This window comes from Myxocyprinus asiaticus, chromosome 3 (genome assembly GCF_019703515.2).
Source record: "Myxocyprinus asiaticus isolate MX2 ecotype Aquarium Trade chromosome 3, UBuf_Myxa_2, whole genome shotgun sequence".
NCBI lineage: Eukaryota > Metazoa > Chordata > Actinopteri > Cypriniformes > Catostomidae > Myxocyprinus > Myxocyprinus asiaticus.
Genome location: NC_059346.1, coordinates 60316028 through 60339876, shown reverse-complemented (window position 1 = coordinate 60339876; position 23849 = coordinate 60316028). Strand labels below are relative to the sequence as shown.

General features: G+C 39.5%; 1 protein-coding gene across 1 annotated transcript in view; it reads right to left on the bottom strand.

The window, feature by feature from the left end:
* Positions 1-2062: 2062 nt before the first annotated feature.
* LOC127425936 (rho GTPase-activating protein 31-like) overlaps positions 2063-23849 on the bottom strand; it is a 66191-nt gene continuing 44404 nt past the window's right edge. Inside the window, exons 7-12 of the mRNA XM_051672285.1 lie at positions 21094-21301; positions 12655-12779; positions 11848-11904; positions 9520-10335; positions 8238-8401; positions 2063-6799 (exon numbers count right to left, since the gene is read on the bottom strand). Of these exons, the coding sequence (XP_051528245.1) occupies positions 4577-6799; positions 8238-8401; positions 9520-10335; positions 11848-11904; positions 12655-12779; positions 21094-21301 (3593 nt within the window). The 3' untranslated portion in view covers positions 2063-4576. The remainder of the gene's footprint in view (positions 6800-8237; positions 8402-9519; positions 10336-11847; positions 11905-12654; positions 12780-21093; positions 21302-23849) is intronic.

Genomic DNA, 23849 nt, shown 5'->3' with positions numbered 1-23849 from the left:
ATGGAATTGTCCAAAATCTCTTGGTATGCTGAAGCATTCAAAGTTCCTTTCACTGGAACTAAGGGGCCAAGCCCAGCTCCTGAAAAACAACCCCACACCATAATCCCCCCTCCACCAAACTTCACAGTTGGCACAATGCAGTCAGACAAGTACCGTTCTCCTGGCAACCGCCAAACCCAGACTCGTCCATCAGATTGCCAGATGGAGAAGCGTGATTCGTCACTCCAGAGAACGCGTCTCCACTGCTCTAGAGTCCAGTGGCGGCGTGCTTTACACCACTGCATCCGATGCTTTGCATTGCACTTGGTGATGTATGGCTTGGATGCAGCTGCTCAGCCATGGAAACCCATTCCATGAAGCTCTCTACGCACTGTTCTTGAGCTAATCTGAAGGCCATATGAACTTTGGAGGTCTGTAGTGATTGACTCTGCAGAAAGTTGGCGACCTCTGCACACTATGCGCCTCAGCATCCGCTGACCCCGCTCTGTCATTTTACGTGGCCTACCACTTCGTGGCTGAGTTGCTGTCATTCCCAATCACTTCCACTTTGTTATAATACCACTGACAGTTGACTGTGGAATATTTAGTAGCGAGGAAATTTCACAACTGGACTTGTTGCACAGGTGGCATCCTATCACAGTACCACGCTGGAATTCACTGAGCTCCTGAGAGCGGCCCATTCTTTCACAAATGTTTGTAGAAGCAGTCTGCATGTCTAGGTGCTTCATTTTATACACCTGTGGCCATGGAAGTGATTGGAACACCTGAATTCAATTATTTGGATGGGTGAGCAAATACTTTTGGCAATATAGTGTATATATAAAAAAGATCATTTTGAACTTTTTAGACTTTTGACTCCAACCTTAATAGTTACTGAGATATAGCCCTTCTGACTTCCCGTGTGTAAACTAGCCTCAGTCTACCCTATAATATTAAGAAATTACATTTTTGAGTAGTGTGTGAACAATCACTAATCACTGTTTACAAAAAAACTTTTGCAGGTACAAATGAAGATCAAAGTCCGAGATGATCCGAGTAATACATTTGTGGAATCATAATGAAAGTAACAAGGGCTATGCAAGAAACTGAATTCAAGTTCATACTCCCAATTATTTTCTTAATTGAGGTGTGTTGGTTGCAGGTCCTTCAGTGACTCAGCATTCTTGTTGTTTCCAAGCAACTGTCTTCAGAATTTTATTTATTTTTTGACAAAGTTTAACTTTCTTTTCTCTTGCCGCAATTTTAGAAGATATTATTTGCATTAATTTTCAGTGAAATTGTGCCATAGACTTAATAAAGAGCCAAAGAATGGATGCTTTTTAATGCATTTTCACTTACAATTCTCAGATTTTATGGAGCAACTTCTAGCCTATACATTGCTGGCTGGACATTTGCCACTTGCACAAAAGTAGCTGGCTTTTGCTCAGCTCAAATATCCATCTTGAATTTTGGCTGCAGAAGTAAAGGAAGTCTTTGTTTATGGTCGGCTCTTCTTACAGTGTATTTCTGTAGTTATCTACCTTCCCTCTGGAACAACATCTGGTGTTTCAAGACTGGCTTAGTAAATGCTTTCACTCCATTTTATAATAAGTCTAAAAACACTGCTACAAACGAATTGTCAAGGGTTCATTTCACTAGTGTTTCGGCGGATGCATTGGCAAGGTCATGACAAGATTTTTTCCTTCACTTACTCTACGTTCTGTCTCAGTCTAGTACAGCACTTGAATTACATCACTCATTTATTAGGACATTGCAATTATATTTAATTATTTAATATTTAATTGGTTCTGACATTCTGCCATCAAAGCTGTCATGATGTTTTGACTTTATTAAATAGTAGTACATTGTCTGTTTGACATGGCACTGTGTGTTCTTATATATTCTATATTTAAATAGTACCACATGTTTAAATACTAATGTATATATCGTAGTACTAATGGCACAGAAAAATATGCAAATAGAAATGTAAGATACAATAATAAAACATTGTATGGTGTCCTTAAATAACCTTTCCAATAAATTAGTTTAAATCAGTGTTAACCTGTATGTCAAAGAGTACACATTACACATGAAGCAGTTTTATTATTTCGTTTTGAAGGAATACATACAATAAATCAATTTTAATAATAAAAAAGAGCAGATTATAAGGTTAGTGTTCTTTGGTTACAATAACTGACAACTTTCATGATCTTTCACCCTAGTCACTGCCTAGTTTCAAAATCTATAGCCAAAACTTCTCTGCTTTACTGTTTAAATAAAATATCATTTTCTTTATACTTTCCATTTTTACCTCACCATCCCATCCTATTTTTTCATATATCTCTGCTAACCAAGTAACCAGGAGATTTGAAAATACTTGAAAGTATCTACTAAAAAGAAGAAGAGAGAAAGAAATAATGTTTGAAGTATTTAAGAACATTGACCTTTAAACTATTTACCCTAAACATTTGTACAAATTGAGTTTTACTCTTTAAGGGTTTGAAATACAGTTTTGTATACATACAATACTGGAAATGGAGTATACAAAATGAAATGACAATACAACAAAACAATATTGAATAAATAAGTATTTGATTGTTGCCTTTTGTACAATAACAACTGTAATACTGTAGTTTTCCTTTCCTATTGGCTGGCTTGCTTGACACCTACTTTCATTGTGTAGCTTGAAGACGTTTTACTGTATAAACTGTCAGAAAAGACAAATTGCAAAAATTTGACCTTTAGGGGTACAACAGCATGTCACTGGTGTAGTATCCCCAAAGGTATACCCACTGTACCCTTTTTTTATGCCTTGAGGTACTAATACTGTATGTATCCTTTAGGGACAGATAAAGTACAAATACATTTTGAATGACATGTAAATCGTACAATGAGTTTACCTTTGATGGTAATGCCCTTTTTTCTGACAGTGTGCATGTCTCTGATTGTAAACATAATATGTTCTAAGCAAGGTAAAGTAGCAACAGACAGGGGTAGGGAATGGGTCAATTAAATTGACCCACATGGGTAGGAAGTGGGTCAATTAAATTGAGATATGCAAGTACAAACTGTACTTACTTTTAGGCACCCAGGGATCTCCTAAGGGCAGGATTGTTTTTTACAAAGTAAGATAGGAAACTACACTGGCTGCCAGAAGTTTGGAATAATGTACTGATTTTGCTTTTTCGGAAGGAAATTGGTACTTTAATTCACTAAAGTGGCATTCAGCTGATCACAAAGTATAGTCAGGAACTGATGTATAAAACAGCACCATCACTATTTGAAAAAGTAATTTTTGATCAAATCTAGAAAGGCCCCATTTCCAGCAGCAATCACTCCAACACCTTATCCTTGAGTAATCATGCTAATTTGCTAATTTTGTACTAGAAAATCACTTGCCATTATATTAAACACTGCTGAAAGCTATTTGGTTCGTTAAATGAAGCTTAACATTGTCTTTGAGTTGCCACAGTATGCAATAGACTGGCATGTCTTAAGGTTAATATAAGGTCAAAAATAGCACACACACAAAAAAAAAAAAAAGAAAAAAAAAAGGAAGAAACAGCTTTCTCTAGAAAGTCATCAGTCAATCATTGTTTTGAGGAATGAAGGCTATACAATGCTTGAAATTGCCAAAGAAAAAAAAAAGAAAATTTCATACAAAAGTGTACACTACAGTCTTCAAAGACAAAGGACAACTGCCTTTAACAAGGACAGAAAGAGATGTGGAAGGCCCAGATACAACTAAACAAGAGGATAAGTACATCATAGTCTCTAGTTTGAGAAATAGACGCCTCACATGTACTTAGCTGACAGCTTCATTGAATTCTACCCACTCAACACCAGTTTCATGCACAACAGTAAAGAGAAGACTCAGGGGTGCAGGCATTATGGGAAGAATTACAAAGAAAAAGCCACTTTTGAAACAGAAAAACAAAAAGAAAAGGTTAGAGTGGGCAAAGAAAAACAGACATTGGACAACAGATAATTGGAAAAGAGTGTTATGGATCTTAATCCCATTGAGCTTTTGTGGGATCAGCTAGACTGTAAAGTGCATGAGAAGTGCCCAACAAGACAGCCACATCTATGGCAAAAGCTACAGGAAGCATGAGGTGAAATGTGACCTGAGAATCTGGACAAACTGACAGCTAGAATGCCAAGGATCTGCAAAGCTCTCATTGCTGCATGTGGAGGATTTTTTGATAAGAACTCTTTGAAGTAGTTTAAGAAGTTCTGAACATATTTTTCAAATTGTAATAGTAATTTTTCACGTTATTAATGTCTGACTATACATTGTGATCAGTTGAATGCCACTTTGGTGAATAAAAGTACCAGTTTATTTCCATAAGAGCAAAATCTGTACATTATTCCAAACCTTTGGCTGCCGGTGTATTTTTGATATAAATCCTTAGCAGCTATATTTTACACAAAGCATAATAATTACAATTCTGCATTATCAGGATTAATGGCACCTTGATTTCCAAACATCATTGTGTGTTCTGTTGAGTATATTGTAATAATGATACTAGGTTACATTTGATAACCCAAAGAATCACTAGACATCAAATGATGGACAATAGTCAGACCTTTTAAAAGGTCACTCATTTTGCCTGTTACTTCTGTTGTCAAATATCATTGACCTCCGCTGTGGCTGGTAGAAGCAACTCGTTGAGGTCTCAAGCCTCTGGCCACTCTTCGGCAAAGTCATTTTATTACGCATAGTCACCCCCTCAGGAGTTTCAAGGGTTTCAGCAAGTTCATTTGCATAGACATCAAACGGTGATGCTTCAGATTTAATAGGAGATAGGACTAGTTTACCATCATCCCCTACTGGAGGATAGTCCATGATTGGAAATGGGGGGCTAAACAGGATGAGGCTTTGAGGCCTTGGACGGTTTCTGAAGGATGACCTTTGAAGCAGGGTCGACCGTTCAGGTCTAGGACGGTCCATAAATGTGTCCCCATTTGCGGATCGCTTCCGTCTCAATACTGGGCGATCTGGGATTGATGCTGGTTTGCAGGTCTCACTTGCATTGTCCTTGAATGTTTGTATTTGAACCCCTCTTCGTGGTTCATAAATGTCCTGCTCCTCTTTGGGATCTCTGACTTTCTGAAGGAGAGGTGCAGAACCTGCTTTTCCCAACTTGTTTTTGGCAGGTGTCTTTTCCGATGTACCTTTATTGATTTGATCAGTTCTCCCCTCAGGTACAGGATGAGGTATGTGGCTGTACTGAATTTTGGGTGGGATAACAGGCACAGCTTTTGCTTGGCAGGTTTTGATCATGAATGCGGTACGAACCGAAGACACGCTTACTGGCGCAGAGTTACGTCGCAAAGGTGCCTGAGAACCACTCAGGAACTGCTCCAACTCTAGAGATGAACCACCATTCTTGGCTTCAGGTGTTCCCCCTTCCTGTGCAATTAATTGTTGTGTACTTTTCAGATATTGACAATTAGAGATGTCTCTGACACCTTTGGGTCCTAAATCAAGGTTTAGGGAGCATGGCCTGTGTTTAGGTATAATGCTTTCATTACTTCTCGCCACAATGCAGGACTCATGTGACGTCTGGCGATTAAATTTCTGAGTGGAACAAGAGCGTTTCGGTTTTGCTTTGCCCATGTTTTGCAGTGCAGTGGTCTCATTTGGATCAGTGGATGTCTTGAATACCTTGACCTTTGGAATCCTTAGTTGGCTGTGATCTTTGTCTTCAGTCCATTTGAGGTTATCACTGTCAAAAATCTTTGTTACATCTTTGTCTTTATTTTTGTTGTCTGTTGGGAGGTCAGAGTTATCAAGTTCATTGGCAGCTGTCACAGCAACATCTGTTTGAGATGATGTAATGTCATTGCCCACAGCTGGTTCTTTAGCTTCAGCCATCTTGCTATTAGACAGGTGATCCACTTTTGGTTTACTAATAATTTTGCTCTGAATTTCTTGACATGGTGTAGTCTCTCCCAGTGTGGATAAGAGATCCTCAGATTTTGGTGAGTGCAGAGGGCTGGTCACCCATTGCTTGGCAGTACACAAGTCCTCCCATGGTTCAACCAGATCCAACCCACACAAATTACTTCCCCATCTGTCTGCATCATCTTGATACAAAATTTCCAAAGTGAGATATTGTTCATTCAGACATGCTGAGAGTCTTTCCAAGCTTCCCTTGATTCTTCCTGTTAAGTCAAGTTTCCTAGTTTCATGCTGAACCTCCTCATTTTTCTTTTCAGAAATATCCTTCATTACCAGTGGTTTGTTTATGTCTGAGAGAAGAGCAGTGTGAACATCTGATTTTACATCACTGCTTGAATTAGATGTTGAGACACTTTTGGAAGTGTTGTCTGTCTTAGCACAATCTGCTCTTAGCTCTTCTTCACTGGAAGGCCAAGGGTCTGCATCTTGGAGAATGTCTGTTTCCTTCAGGTGGAAAAATGGGTAAAGTTGTAGATTGTTTGGTATTGTGTCGTGTGACTCTTGGCTCTTTTGGTCAGTCCTGTCAATATCCAGGTAATTCCAGCCACCATCACATGACAGCAGCCTTTCAGGGAAAGGCTTCACAATAGAATTAAACATAGTAGCACCAGACTGAACGAGCGTTAAGTCTTTGGTAAGGTCCAGAAAGAGTCCCTTTGATGATATAGTGCTTGAGGGTAAACTACTTCTCCTCGTTTGAGCACTTGGCTTAAGAGTGTGCTCATTTCCAGTAATCTTGGTGAAGCTGGGCTTCACTTGTTCATCTAGCATGTTTGTTTTAGTCTCAGTGACATTAACTGATACTAACTGAGTACTGATATTCTGATGTGTGCCAGACGATGATACTACAGTGTCCTGCAAACACAAAAAAGAAGAAAAAAACAAGTGAGGGCTGATCAAGCCATGCTTTCCAACAATTATCTTTCTGTAAGCAGATTGTGCAGCAGCTTAGTAGAATAGATAAATAAGGATGGGTAGAACTGAGTTGAACAGAATAATTAGTGGTGCTTGCTTTAGTCCGACAGGGGGAACAAAATCAGGTGAAAAGATCCCATTGACTTGGGAAAGTGATCATATTTCTTGATAACAATGTCATAGAGACTTGCTGGTGGGTTTATTTGACTCCAGCAAACAACCTTAAAATATAACACTAACAGCCTAGCCACACCCTAGCGACAATTCAGAGCACCCTAACAACCATATAGCAGCATGCCCAAGCCATATCTCAGCACAAGAACATTGTAGAGACATGGGAGGCAGGTTTGTTTCACTTAGGCTAGCAAACAGCCTTTATGTGACACCTGAGCAGCTGGCTAGCCACACCCTAGAAACAATTAAAAACACCCTAGCAACTGTATAGCAGCATTCCCCAGCCATATTTCACCACCACAAGAAAATCGTAGAGACATAGGGGTTAGCTCTTTTGACTTGGGGCAGTTTACTGAGGCCCTTGGTGGAACATTTTGGTGTGAACTTTGCCACTACAAGCACAACTCACTCTTCCATCAGAAAATTTACCAATCTAGTTTATTACCACTAACTTTTTTTCATAGGCACCTTTAAAGTAAAACTAGTCCTGCAGTCTTTTAAATGATTGCTAAGGCAAGCATCAATATTGCTACTGCTCACACTAAAACTACTAATACTTAAAGAGGGGCCCAAGCCATATTTAGGGACCAGAATATAACAGAGACTTAAGGCCTGGGTATACTTAATTTTTCCGCATTCCGTATCGGATCGCGCCCAGCCGACCACGTTGCCTTTCTAAGTATACTTTTCTGACCGTGAAAGAATAGGAATGCATTCGACGCATGCGCACTACAACTGCTTTGTGACACTCTTTTAGTGCAGTCAATGGCCAGCGCATGCACAGATGATGCGCACAGACAAGGACCACGTCCGCTGGCCAAGAATATCTGCAATTTGCTTCACACATACTGTGCGTGGAGCGATCCGCAAGGCGGACACCCGAAGTATACTTTGGCCTTTACAATAGGGATGGGCTCTTTTGCAGCATCCCCAGAACACCCTAGCAACCACCTAACAATACTCTAGCTACAACCTAAAACACCCTTGAAACTGCACAGCAACATGCTAAAAACCACTCAGAACACATTAGCAAACACATAGCAACGCCTTGGCAACCATCCACAACATCCTAGCAATGTGTTTTGCATAGTGAGTTTTGCTTGGGTAAGTTGCAGTTGAACTTACGGTAAACTTAAATCTCAATAAAAGTTCAAGGGACAATTGAAAGATGGTCCATATGTTTTTTATTTGTTCAAAATCATACCAGCTTGTCCAATTTTGTAGTATCTTGTTTTGATTTAGTTTCCAGTTCTTCCCCAGAGGACTGAGACTTTCCTTTGTTATCAATTATTGCTTTTGTCTCAGATGGCACCTGAGACTCAAAATTCTCCACTCTGGCAATCAGCTCTCTCACTTCTGCATCCTTGCCTAAGAAAGTACAGAGAAATCAATGCCACAGTCAGGATAAAAAAAACAACTTCCTAACTCATTATGATTTAATTAGTTAAAAATTATGTGTGTAATTTCTTTACCACTAGAGTTACCAATGGTAATTGCAAAAATAGTGTGTTTCCTGAACACTCCCCCTAACTGTCAGTCCCAAACAGACAGTCCCACCTTAAACTAACGCCTTTGGTTTAGCCAGCGCTGTTGCGTTGGGCATATGTTTCACAAAAGCATCGCTAGCCAACTATAGTTGCAAGTGCTATCGTTACCAACAAAGTAGAACGATTAGGTGTTTCCTGAAACCGTAGTTCCAACGAACATTCACAAACAGCATTGCAAAGTTGTGTGGTTAGTACTACAGCTCTCCACCTGTGATTAGAAGCATTGTTTCTTGTTTGTGGTGTTGACATCATTGCCTTCGCTGAGGCTTCTATAACTTTCATTCCATATCTTTCATTCTATATTTTTCATTCTGTCAAGACCTTTGACCTTATTTACATGCACTTAAGAAAACAGCTTATTTCATTTTTGCAGACAGTGGCATTTTAATACGTGAGGTAAATGCAAATGCCATTTTCCTTATGCCGACCCAGCATAACATAATTAATGACAGCTCTATATTGCTAAACCAACGTGTTTCGAATGACAAATGTGTTACTACTATGAGTTACTATGGTTTTGGGAAACAGTTGTGGCTGGCTAGTTAATTTCTCCAATGACGCATCGAACCATGGTGGTTAAGTGGTGAGTTGTGCCAGAAACGCATGGTCAGGATTCTCAAATAGACAAAGAAGTGTTTTGATATCGCTAAAGAGCCACAGTTTACACTTTTTGGGGTTTGGGGATAAGAATAACTATTTTAACATAATAAAAAATTTACACACTTCACCTTTGAAATTATTGTTTAAAAATTCAGTTAAATTAATTATTGTAATAAAATTAAAAAAAACATTTTTTTGATAATAATTAATCGAATTAATTTATCTATAATTGATCTAATTTAGTGACTTCTAAATATAGAAATAAAGTAATAATAACATAACTAAAATATACTTTATTGTTCACACATGTAATGTATATTGACAACCATGCTCACGCACTCTCTACAATGGTCATACTCTCTGTTGTCCCAAGAGTGATTGCATCAGTAATATCTCGTTCCCCAGTCTGAGTCTCCTCATTTTCCACAGGGAAAGAGCTACTGTATCTATAGATACTGCATCCACTGCCTCTGATGCTGTCACCAAGCGGGTTGTCTCTGTACCCAGCACCCCCCAGTCCAATCTCCCAGTCTGTGAACCCAAAGTTCCCACTGTTGCTACTGATGGGGATCCTGATTCCAGCACTGCTGAAACTGTCGCAGCAATGGGGTTCCAGAGGTCCAGCCTCTCTTGTGGGCTTGAAAAGTCCCCCTAAACCTCTGTCCCGTTCTTTCCCTGGTGCCCTGCAGGGGGTGCTGTTAGAGTTAATAACGGCAGACACGCGCAGAGGAACAGACACGGCGAACGGCTCGGAAATATTGAGGGCCTTCCGTTGGTGCCGTGGCGAGGACTCCAGTGGAAACAGGCTGCCTGGAAAAGACGGTCTAGATGATCCATTATTGGCAGATCCAGAATACAACATCCGGCGGTTTTTAGGAGATGTGGGCTGGCAGCCACTGCAGTCATCACCTTTGAAAACTTTCAGCTGTTCTGGAAGAGTCTTCTGCAAAGATGATGATGAAGCCAGAGATATGGAAGAGGCATTTGGTGCTCTTTGATGTCCTTGATATCCTTCAGAAGCTGTATCCTGTTCAAACTCCCAATTTTGATCTTTATTGTTCAAGTTGTAGTTTATGTCTGAGCCCAGGGTTCGTGATTTTAGACTTGGGGCGAAGATTCCATTGCTTCCTCCCGCAATGGGTACCTTGTTCTCATCTAAAGTGGAGTGAAATCAAAGACAACAATGTTAGGACACCTGTGTGAAATGGGGAGCTGATCGAGCCAATTGCCTTTTAAATAGAGACATCGCTCGTCATTTAACTTGAGAATGTGCATGCGCTTTAACTGGACCAATCTGAAAAATAGAATTTTTTTCTTTTTTTTTTTTTTTTTCTTTTTTTGCATGAAATGAGCTAAAGCAGCACAATTTATGATACCACTGTTGTCAGATTTTACTGTTTATTTGAAATATGTTATTTTATTGTAGGAGCTGTACTTGTATGCCGCTTGTATCTATAGAAAGTAGCCGCCATGGAGTGTTTTCAAGATGGCTGCTGAGTGGACTAAGGGCTGAAACATACTCTACGCAAGTACGTGAATGCAGAAACATCTTGATTTCACACGTCGTTGCGTTCTGAAATGTGTCAGAGGCAATTCATAACCCAACGCTAGTGCATGTTGCATATTCAGCGTTGCCGCAAGGGGCGCTATAGTGAGATTAGTGTGAACTGTCCGCTTCTAGGGCGAGTTTTCTCTTTCAAGTCAACTACTGTCGTGGCGGAACAACAGTTAGAAGAGAAAATTGCTGAGTGTAAGTAAGTGTAAGTCAGTATATTTATAGCAAATTACCTGAATAATGACACATACAGTTTAATGGCACAAAAATTTGAAGGTAACATTATCGCCCCCTTGAGTTTTGTTCCCGCCACGGTAACCCATGAATGCACGGCAATGTGGTAGCCAAGCGATGTCATCTGTGTTCATGTACTTGCGTAGAGTATGTTTCGGCCTTAAAAGTTATTGCAAAAATGGCTAAAGTGAAGTTATTTCTAGCATTATTTGTTTGCAGATCCCACTTTTCATATTTTCATATTTTGTTATCTAATGCAATGACATTGATACATTTCAACTGTGCTTGTCAAAACACTTTGGGGGCTACAGTATATGATAAAACACAGGTTGTAGTGTAATACATAGACCTTTTCAGTGTTCCTTATTTTCTTTATTTGGCTGTGAAAAGGAGGTGAAATGTAAAACACTGTCATTATTTTGTTTTTCATTACTGTTTTGTTTGTTTGTTTTTTTGTATGTATACTGTATATATGTGTATGTATATTGCATAAAGTAAAAACATGTTTATATACTCCTTGTTTGTGTGCTGGATTTTGGATTGTGTTGTTGTGTATGTTACATGTATGTTGTCACAGCATCCGAATCCAAGAAAAATTTCCCCTAAGGGACCTGATCGGAGGGACCCTAATCTAACCAATTAAAAAAAAAAAAAAAATTATATATATATATATATATTAATATTATGAAATACAGTTAAATATTAAATGTGTGATAAATATATGAAACATCAAATGCACTTCTTAAGCAATAAACTCATAAACAGTTGCGACTAACTGTAATAATATATCATAATAATAATTACATTATTATAACAATAATAATTGCCCTAAATGCAAAATGCAATGACATATCAAGTATATGGAGATCTAGCCCCACCTGCTGGAAGAGAACAGAGAGAGTCCATGCTTTTGGATGGCCGTATAGCAGGTTTTTCTGTTTAAAAGAGAGAAAATAAAAAAACATAAATCATGTTGTTTGTTCTTTTTGCCAAAATACACGTAAGTTATTTTTTCTCTATAAAATTTCTCAACATTAAAAACAAGAAGGTGCAAAACTCACTCTACACGCGAAAAATAGAGTTTATCACAACAGTTCGGCCACCAACAGGGCCTTTACCTGACATCAAGGCAACATCCTGCTCTTGTTGTTCCTCTTGATGTGTGATGATGGCCCTGTATGCGGCTGAAACACTGTGATGTTTTTAATTAAAATTATAATAACTATGTTTTTCATATAGAGTGAGTGTAGTTTATATTCCTTTTTAATGGATGATATTTTGATTCCTGGCTGCACCACTTTTTTAGCTCCTTTAACCGTTTTTTTTTTTTTTTTTTACAGAAATGTTCTGCTTTTAGACATGTTTTGTATTGTTTCAAGAAACTTTTATGACAATACAAAATGGGACTTTTTTTTTTTTGTTTATGTTCAAAATAGCATACTACCACGCTATTCTTACTATTTCTCCATATAGTATGTACAATGTGCAAAGTATGCATATTTTATACAGGAACAACCCCCCCAGTATTTATACCATGATTAGTGGAAACGTGTAATTGCTTCATTTTGTAACCCCCTCAAAGTTCAAGCCAAATCTATGCCCTTGCCTACAGTATTTGCCACAATGTATCTCCACAATGCAATGTGCACTACTTGACATCTTACCTCAGAAGTTCCTTATCTTACCTGTGATATTTTGGCCTCTCATAAACACACTCCCATTGCGGCTCAGTTTCCCTTTGGAGTCAATGACAGATCGTCCGAGACTGAAGATTGACTTCCACTTCTTCGATTTTCCTGAGAATTTTCTTCTAATGTGTAGTGAGAAGGGGAAATGAAATTTTTTGAAATATTAAACAAATATTTTATTTTCAGAAAATCAATGTTTACTCTCACATATTTACTTTAGTAGAAGTCTTGTTTTATTTGTATTTCTTTTAATTATTACTGGGTTACTGTATGTTACATTTGCGTATGTACGTGTGTACTTTGTACAATTTAAAGTCAACATGAAACGGATGTACTCGGTAACCATTTGTAATATTCGGATAACCACGACGGTTGATGAATGGTTATTCTTAAGGAGTCGGGACTCGAGAATTAAAGATTTATTGCAATGGATACGAGTCAAACAATACTCAAAATAGCAGGAAATAAAGTGCACAGTGAGCCATGAGCCTAAATATTACAATACATAAATCTTCAAATGATAAATATCACTCACATTTAAGACAAACAAAAATAATCAAACTGTCAGCGTCTGTAACTTAGTATTCTTAACCAACAGAATATATGTAATTTAAAGGAATATTCTGGGTTCAATACAAGTTAAGCTCAATTGACAGCATTTGTGGCATAAAATTGATTACAACAAAAAATAATTTAGACTCGTCCTTCCTTTTATTTAAAAATATAAATAAAAATCAAGGTTACAGTGAGACATAGTGAGCCAGTTTTTTTAAGCTTATAATTTTATAAAAGCACTTTACACTAAGGCTATGTCCACATTAATCCAGATACATTTAACATGGCATTTTCATTTTCGAAACGCTCTCCATCCACTCTGCCGTTTTCAAAAGTTTTCCAAAAGTTGCTCGTCCACACTAAAACGTATGAAAACGTTCCATGTATGTCGCCAGACAGCAATTCCTAGTAAACATCACGTCACCTTTAAAGGAATGCATTGTGAAGTTTGTACAAAGTAACATTTATCTTTAACAATGCTCTCAAAGTGAATAACAGGCACAATAACGCAGCTAAAATGTGGGCCGCCATCTTGATCGTTTTGGGTTGAATGAATCACATGACTGCATTACATGACAACAAATACTTCATCGTTCCCTTACGACTTAGTACACTCGACATTGCATAGCAACTCATATGAGGAATACCTTCTTATACAACCTAGTTGAAACCTCTCTACAATAATGTCATTATTCTAATATTGGATATGGTGTTTGAGCCCCGCCTGTTTTGACGTGAAACTGTCCGCTATAAAAACAGGTGCACAAACACCATTTCCTCAGAATTTCTTCCTTCAAGACAGCGATCATCCCTGCCCTCTACCTTCGCCGTCGATAAACACGAGTCAGCGGGTGGAATATTTGCGGGAAGACTTTCCGCTCCCCTACAGTGCTCCGGTGAACATCACACCACCTCGATGCTTCGCTGGTGAATGGGCCTCAGCATCCTGATTCCCCTCAGAGCTTCGGCGGGGTTTGTGTATCCTTACAAAGCAATTGTGCATTGTGTATTGTATATTGTGTGATATAAATATATATATTCATTTATATATTTATATATCTAAAAGAGTCACTTACGTGTTTGCGTCTTTTTAAAGATGTCATTCCGTAAGTGTTCCTTGTGCAAGAAACACATCCCGCGAACAGATCAGCTTGAGAGCTGCGTTTACTGTCTGGGCCGCACCCACGCAGCGTCAGCTCTCATGGAGACAGACTGCCCTCACTGTGAGGGCATGAGTCTCAAGACGCTTCGCTTGCGAATCGCCCTCGTTCTGAGGGACGATTCAGCCTCACGCGCCCTCCCACCTGCCTCTTCTGTGATACCCGAGGATTCCCACGAGGAGGCATGGCGGGGCTGCGAGGTTGAGCAGGATGACTTTGAGGTAGTTCTCGTGGTGGCACACACCCCGCGAGCCCCTCAATCTCTCCAAAGTGCATGTTTTCCGATACGCTGTGTGCGAGACTAGCTCCGACCTTCTGAAAAAGTAGGTGGCCTCATCTCGTGCAGTGGTTCTGACGCTGGGAATGATAATGACGAAGTCATGTCTCTCGCTGTATCAGGCAGGTGGTCAGTGGACGCACCACTGACAGGGAGATGCTCCACGTCCTAACAAGGGCGGTTGAAGAGCTTCACCTTGAGTGGTCTCCCCCTTCTCGGCGTGCTTGCGCAGTGTTGCCATTCTCTTTAATGTGGATCACGGGGAAGAAAATGGTTATGCCCAATTACCCCTTGTGAAGGAGGCGGTAGCGGCACACCTCTGCCCAGCGAGTAACAGGGTGTGGAAATCACACCCCTTACATCCTTCCAAACCGTGTCGACAAACGTCCGCACTGGTGGGAAAAGTTTACTCACCGGCAGGACAAGCTGGATCAGCACTCCACGCAATGGTGGTGCTCCAGGTTTTTTAAACCAAGCTCCTCAGGCAAATGGAAGAGGACGGCTTAGATCCAGAGACATTCAAAGAGCTCCGCACCGCTACAGACTTAGCGCTGCATACCACGAAAGTCACTGTGCAGGCCATCGGTAAATCCATGGGCAACCTGGCAGTTCTGGATTGACATGTATGGCTGATCCTCACAGAAATGAGTGATAAGGAAAAAGCCACTCTTTTGGATGCTCCAGTGTCTTCAGCTGGCCAATTTGGTGGTTCTATGAATAAGTTTGCTGAATGTTAGGTTGCGACTCAGCAGCAGTCACAAGCTATGAGACACTTTATGCCCAAACGGAGTATATCACAGCTGGTTCGCCCTTGCACTGTTTCGAGCCAGAGCCCGACTAAAAGCCCCATACCTGCTGCCCCACTGACACCTGCGTATCAGCACGTGCAGCAAAAGCGCTTCTGATGGGCACAACTCTTTGAAGCAGAAAGCAGAGCCCACGGTTCCCTCTGGGTCTGCTCCAAAAAAGGCTAGGTTGGAGGCACAAAACACTGTTCCCTATCTCCCCACTACTGGTTGTCAGGAAAGGAATATTGTTGTTCACAATATTGTTCAAAATGTTGTTTCTGTGTCTTGCACTCAAATAAATACAATAAAAAATGCAATGAGTGCAAAAAAGAATACAGCATTCGTTGCAAATGCACGAGATGCTCACACACTTTCAAAAAAGAGCCCTTTTCCTCTTCAAAGCGCACACATTATGCGCAACCACTTCCCTATAGTGAGTGTCGCATCATAACATACAGTGAGAAAACCAAATTGCCCTCTGTCCCATTACGCAGACACGTGGCAAGCCCAAACGGATATTTCAGAAAGGGTGCAAAAAACGATCAGACATGGTTATATGATCCAATTTGCATGCCGGCCACCTGATTTCAATGGCTTCCACAGTTTCACCCAAAGACGCGCCAGTGTTACGAGCCGAAATACACAATCTCATTGTGAAAAACATAATAGAGATTGTGCCAAACTGTCAAGAACAAAAAGGGTTTTACAGCTGTTATTTTCTTGTTCCAAAGAAAGATGGCGGACTTCAGCCAATCCTGGATCTGAGACATTTAAATCGCGCACTCATAAAGTGGCCATTCAAAATGATTACTCAGAAACGGATCTTTGGTTTGCATCTATAGATATGAAGGATGCGTACTTTCATATCCAAATTGTACGGCATCACAGGATGTTTTTGAGATTCAGTTCGAGGGAACAGCGTATCAATTCAAAGTCCTGCCCTTCAGACTGTCTCTGGCTCCTCGCACATTCACAAAGTGCATTGATGCGGCTCTCGCCCCTCTGAGACTGAGTGGCATATGCATCTTGAACTACCTCGATGATTGGCTGTTACTGGCACAATCAGAGGCTTTGTTGTGCCAATACAGATACTTACTGCTTCAGCATCTAAACAGCTTGGGCCTCAATGTGAACTGGGCGAAGAGCATGCTCTCCCCCAGCCAACAAATCTCCTTTTTGGGAGTCCGCTATGACTCCACGAGCAGGAGCGTGCACCTCACGAGCAAGCACGTTCAGGCCATTCTACAGTGTCTCTCTCAGTTCAAACTAGCCTTAAAGGCTTTTCAGTCAGAAATAGTGAGCTGTCATGTCCTGGTTCGCTCAGACAACATGACAGTTGTGGCATATATAAACCGCCAAGGCAGAATTCATTCACCACCACTGTTGAGACTGATGCATCGCCGCCTCCTTTGGAGCGAGCATCATCTCCTCTCCCTGAGAGTGACATATCCCAGGCCACCTGAATTATGGCGCGGACCTACTGTCACACCAAGGGGTGATACCAGGCGAATGGAGACTTCATCCTCAAACTGTACTGAGGATTTGGGAAATATTCAGCAAAGCAGAAATCGATCTATTTGCCTCAGTGGAAAATGCCCACTGTCTCCTCTGATACTCGAAGTCCCAAACCTCGCTAGGAGTGGATGCAATGGCACACAAATGGCCGGTGAAACGCAAACATGCATTTCCCCTGGTATGCCTGATTCACTCTGTCATATGCAAAGTCCATGTGGACAAGGAAACGGTTCTATTAGTTGCACTGAAATGGCCCAACCAGCCATGGTTTCTGGAAAATATTGGCCCCGGTCTTTCAAGAGCCACTGTCAAACACAGGAAAGGCTATGTGCCTAAGATCCTAACCACGCCCTTCAAAGCGCAGGTGGTTCACCTTCAGGCCTTCCTCCCTCCTTTATTTAATTCTGATGAGGAACAATCAGTGCATTTGTTATGCTCTGTGCGGGTACAACATGCATATGTTGAGCGTACTTGCCAGTTCAGACTGCCTGATCAGCTCTTTATATGCTATAGAGGATGTGTCTCAGTGTGGACGGAAGGCCAAAACGTAGAGACATTTTTTTTTTCAAACGAAAACGTATTAGTGTGGACATGGCCTAATTCTTTTGTTAAAACTCATGTATTATTTGAGCTGTAAAGTTGTTTAAATCATCATTTTACAGTTGTTTTAGGTGGGGTTTTAAGGTTTGTTGACATTGCATTATCATGGCAATGAAGTTGTAAAATTGGCTATAACTTTACACAGAAAAGGCTAGTAAGCAAATTTATCACACTAAAATCATGTTTACACGCATATTGTTTATGTCTTGTGGCTATTCTTTTGAAACAGTGAGTATTTTAACTTTTACAGTTTGTCCCCATTCGCTTCCATTGTAAGTGCCTCACTTTAACCCAGATTTGAACTTTTTGTTAAAGAAAAGGAGGGCGGAGTGGAAATAAATTGGGTAGTAATCAACATTATGCCACAAATGCTGTCGATTGAGCTTAACTTGTATTGAACACGGAATCGTGCTAAACCTGATATGTGCTCTGCCTGGGCAGGTTCTCATTTCCATGAGGCAGTGAAGGCAATATTGTCATCACTGATGTGGTTTATTAGCCTCTTCGGGATGCTTTGATTTTAAAAATGATTTAGCATTAAACTTTTGAATTATTTTAGGTAAGTATGCACACCAGAACAAATGGTTAAAAAACATTGACTAACCGTTTATCATGCGAAAAACAATCTGGAATCCTACTGTATGTATCGTCATCTCTGCAACCTGCACTACTTCAGAACGTTGAATCTTTGTGATGCCTGCGCTAAAAAAGTTACATGCTGTGCAACAAATGAAACAGAAATCAAGTGTCTCGAGATATGTTTTTAAAAAGTTATTTTGACACAGTGTCTAAAAAAATGTGCTGGTCCTGCGTGACATGCTTAAAAAAATAAATAAGGTGAGGCATGGGTAGCTCAGCAAGTAAAGACTCTGACTATCACATCTGGAGTCGTAAGTTCGAATCCAGGGCATGCTGAGTGACTCCAGTCAGGCTTCCTAAGCAACCAATTGGTGCGATTGCTAGGGAGGGTAGAGTCACGTTGGGTTAACCTCCTCGTGGTCGCCATAATGTGGTTCTCGCTCTCGGTGGGGCGCGTGGTGAGTAGTGTGTGGATGCCGCGGAGAATAGCGTGAAGCCTCCATACGTACTAGGTCTCTGCGGTAACACGCACAACAAGCCACGTGATAAGATGCGTGGATTGATTGTCTCAGATGCAGAGGCAACTGAGATTTGTCCTCCACCACCCGGATTGAGGCAAGTCACTATGCCACCACGAGGACCTAGAGGGCATTGGGAATTGGGCATTCCAAATTGGGGAGAAAAGGGGAGGAAAAAAAACAATAAGGCATGCCGCAACAAAGAGGTCTGTCAAGCGCATGTTTACATAGAAAAACAACTAAAAAACAGTGAGGACACATGCAAAAAAAACATCTGAACAGCCCCTAACTCGCCCTATACTTGACCTAAACCTGGCCTGAAACCTGACGGTCCTGTCAGGCTCAGGTCGGTTTGCAGACCTTTATTACATGTATAGAATAACCGAATAGTGATTTTGGTTTTCGAATAAAGGTGCACCAGATGGTTAACCAAGTGACTGACTACTGTGCTCGTAACCCATTTTACTTTTGAAATTGGACATATTTCAGAGTGAAGGACAGTACATAAGTTACAGATAGGACAGTACATAAGTTGTTTGCACTATTGAATCGTGCCAAAATAAAACTATAGGAATGTACAATCAGTAAATATTGCAAATAATAATAATAAGAAGAATAATAATACAATATATATATATATATATATATATATATATATATATATATATATATATATATATATATATATATATATATATATATACAGTTGTGCTCAAAAGTTTGCATACCCTGGCAGAAATTGTGAAATTTTGGCATTGATTTTGAAAATATGACTGGTCATGCAAAAAAACAAAACTGCCAGAAGAATTGTTCAGGATACAAAGAAAAACCCACAGGTAACCTCAGGAGAAATACAGACTGCTCTGGAAAAAGACGGTGTGGTTGTTTCAAGGAGCACAATACGACGATACTTGAACAAAAATGAGCTGCATGGTCGAGTTGCCAGAAAGAAGCCTTTACTGCACCAATGCCACAAAAAAGCCTGGTTACAATATGCCCGACAACACCTTGACACGCCTCACAGCTTCTGGCACATTGTAATTTGGAGTGACGAGACCAAAATAGAGTTTTATGGTCACAACCATAAGCGCTATATTTGGAGAGGGGTCAACAAGGTCTATAGTGAAACGAATACCATCCCCACTGTGAAGCATGTTGGTGGCTCACTGATGTTTTGGGGTGTGTGAGCTCTAAAAGCATGGGGAATCTTGTGAAAATTGATGGCAAGATGAATGCAGCATGTTGTCAGAAAATACTGGCAGACAATTTGCATTCTTCTGCACGAAAGCTGCGCATGGGACGCTCTTGGACTTTCCAGCACGACAATGACCCTAAGCACAAGGCCAAGTTGACCCTCCAGTGCTTACAGCAGAAAAAGGTGAAGGTTCTGGAGTGGCCATCACAGTCTCCTGACCTTAATATCATCGAGCCACTCTGGGGAGATCTCAAACGTGCGGCTCATGCAAGACGACCAAAGACTTTGCATGACCTGGATGCATTTTGCGAAGACGAATGGGCAGCTATACCACCTCCAAGAATTTGGGGCCTCATAGTCAACTATTACAAAAAACTGCACGCTGTCATTGATGCTAAAGGGGCAATACAATGTCTTTGTTGCCATGTTTTGTTTTATGATTGTGCCATTCTGTTATAACCTACAGTTGAATATGAATCCCATAAGAAATAAAAGAAATGTGTTTTGCCTGCTCACTCATGTTTTCTTTATAAATGGTACATATATTACCAATTCTCCAAGGGTATGCAAACTATTGAGCACAACTGTTTATATATATATATATATATATAAAATTCTGACTTTGAACATAGGGTGGAATTTACTAAGAAGGAATTGCACAGTAAAAGCACTGATTATTTTGAATGATCCAGATCAGGTAATGGTGCAAACACACCCACAAAACCTGTGCTAATGTAATTTGGATGTGCAGTTCTGATTTGAGTGCTATAGAGCAGAGAATGCACTCTGCCCAGGACTGTACAGCATCACTTCACTATTGTGATCCAGACAACATCTCACTTACATGCCGAAACTGCACTTGACTACATCACATATCTGGATATATGCCACGTTATAATGCTCTTTTCCATCATATCATTTCACTTTACCACCATCTGGCAGTAATAGCTCAATGTACATTTTTGTGAATGAAGCGCAATCTATAATGAGCCTAGTTTACATAGAAACGAGGCATGTTTGTGCGGAAAGGAATGACAACGAATTTAAATATTCAAGACGCAGCACAATTTCAGCGCTGATTGCAGCAGCTTAAACTAGATTGATGGTGGTTGGTGAATAAGACGCAACTTTTTGCGCTGAAATATGACACAAAAAAGAGGCACAACTGTTTAGTGAACTGAGCCTTTGAGTTCATTAGTATTTAAATATCCAGTGCAAGGCAGTGTGTGTTCGTTTCTGTCTGTCATACCTGCTGTCAGACAGATCTATGACTGTATGGTACATTGCTGCAGTGCTGGTGTCTGGTAGGCTGTTCTCTCTCTGCCTCTCTCTCATCACTGGATGGTTGGGACTGAGCGAGCGCGCTTGTGCTTCCTCCAGACTCATAAGCTTCATGGGGCCGCACTGCATGGTGGCAGGCAAGGTGGCATACTTCTCCCCACAGGCCACACTAGGGCCTGCAAAACCATAAAAACAGTTTGGTGTAGCAGAAATAAAAGCAAGTAAACAATTCACATGACTTCTCATTTCTTCTTCAAATGAATACATTCATACATGCATGCAAACCTACATAAATCTGAATATATAGTTGTGAATACTACTGTTGCAAATCTGTATATATACTGTAGTTAAAAATCCTGAATATATATTTGTAAATCTGAATATATAGTTGTAAATTTAAATACATAGTTGTAAATCCAAAAATATAATTGTAAATCTCAATATATAGTTGTTAATCTGAATACGTAATTGTAAATATGTATATATAGTTACAACTTAAATGTAAATGTATAACTATATTTTCGGATTTATAACTACAGTATATCCATGATTTTTAACTATATATTCACAGTTTATATAATTATAATTAATAATATACCTATGCATTCAATGCTTATTTTATCAGTACTTGTATCTAAATGAGCAAACAAGTAACTACCGCACATGTGCAACTGTGTGTGAACTTTATGGTACTTGCTTCATATGTACCTAAAACTTACAAAAAGTTATAATACAAATTGGGTAAATATGAAGTAAATACCTTCATACTTAAAGTTCACACACACAGTTGCATGTGTGCAACAATTACCTGTTTGCTTTTTATAACTAACTGTTGCCTATTGTTTTGTTGTTACATTTTTGGCTTCAGATCTCATGTCATTGTATTCTGAACAGACCACTCCCCCCACCCCCCAAACCAGAAACTCATTTCCTGATTTTATCATCACAGTTGTCACGAGAAGACAATATAAAATATATTTTTTTTTTTTTTTTTTTTTTGTTTTTTTACCAATATTGTTTACACTTGCTTAGATGTTTGATTTTTCATTGTTAGAAAATCTTATTGGAGTTCTCAGTTATGTTTCATGTAGTATTAACTTTGTCTCCAATGTTTTTCCTACGATTCTTTAGGAAAAATATACATAGAAGAAAATTTGAAAATTGTTGACAGAGTATAGAGGTATATTCTATATATACAGCGAAAGTATGTGGATAGCATAGATTAGATCATTCTGTCTGGGTAAAATTTGATGAGAAATTAGTTCGTATTAAAATGTCTGATTTTTGATTGCAGACTTTGGTATCTTGGCAAATCTGAGCATAATAAGTGAAATTGTTGAGATCTCTTCTTAAACTCTAGAGGAGTTAGATAACTAATGTAATTTTGAGAAGAAGCATCTTAAAAGCTTAAGCAACTTACAAAAAAGCTCTCCTCATTGCTGTCTAGGAAATATTAACAAGCTCTTATTGGTGTGTTGGTCTAAATGTCCAAATTTTTTCCCCATCTGGTCACCTTACACTAAGCGTGGGCAGATAGATATGTGAGTGTAAAAGCAGGTGTGAGACTCTTAAAAATCTAAATTCACAATCAGTCCATATGACCTAATGCAGGGGCTTTAGGAAGCTGGGCAAAACAGCAAACTTGATTGAATCATCACATGCTACTGTGTAAGACTTAAAAGAAGGCTAGATGACTTCCAATTAAACACAGGCTACAAACTGCCATTTTGTAAACTAATTGCCATTTATGAGCTCTAATATCAATATCCTGTTTAGAATTGTCTGGTGTGGTTGCAGAGTATACCCAGATTGTGTACATTTAAAATACAAACTCCTCTCACCGTATAGTTTCTGGTACAAATTCCAGTTTAGGTACTGAGGAATATTGACTAATGTTGACTAAATGCTTGAGATTCTATTGCAACAGGACACCTACAATATCTTCAGAATGTGTTTGTAAATGAAAATACAATCTTCAAGCACTTTTTTTTTTTATTAAAAAGCATTTAGTGCACTACTGTATGTCAGTTATATAAATAATTCTCAACTCGTTGTGCTTCAAAACCCAGCTTTTACATTTGACAACCCAACATATTACCAAACCCTAAACCTTTCAATTATAAATGTTTTCCAATGTAATCTTTGTCATGTTTTACTTTACATTGTATAGTATTGTTCATGGTTTTCAAGCTACACACTCTCATGACCAAATGTCACTGGGGGTACTTTTTCCTGCACTACTGAAATGTCACTCTAATGTACAGTATATTCAGTTTATCACTCAAATGCCATTGGCTCTTGTGTGTCATGTGACTGATCTTGTCATGTGATGATTTGGGACAATCTAATGTTTGGATGCATTTTCACGAAGAAGAGGAACATTTTCAGCTATTAAAACCTTCAGTTTCTCTTTGTTCCTCACACGGAGCTATCATATGGTTTCAGAAGACTTTAAATGCAATCTGAGTCGTTTGGTAAGTTGTGACTGTACTTGTATCTGCTTTTTATGTCTTTCATAGTTTTGGTTGGTGATATTCTTTTTATATTAGTGGTTAGGTATAGATCATTTCAAGAATGTAAACAATAACAAAGGAATTAGAACACTACTGCGCATGTCTGGTCCAGAAGCATTTCCGGTAGCGGCAACCCACAACTGTCAAAATAAAATGACTAGCATGTCCTTTTAGAGTCTAGCTAAAACAGAACAAACTATATATTTGCAAA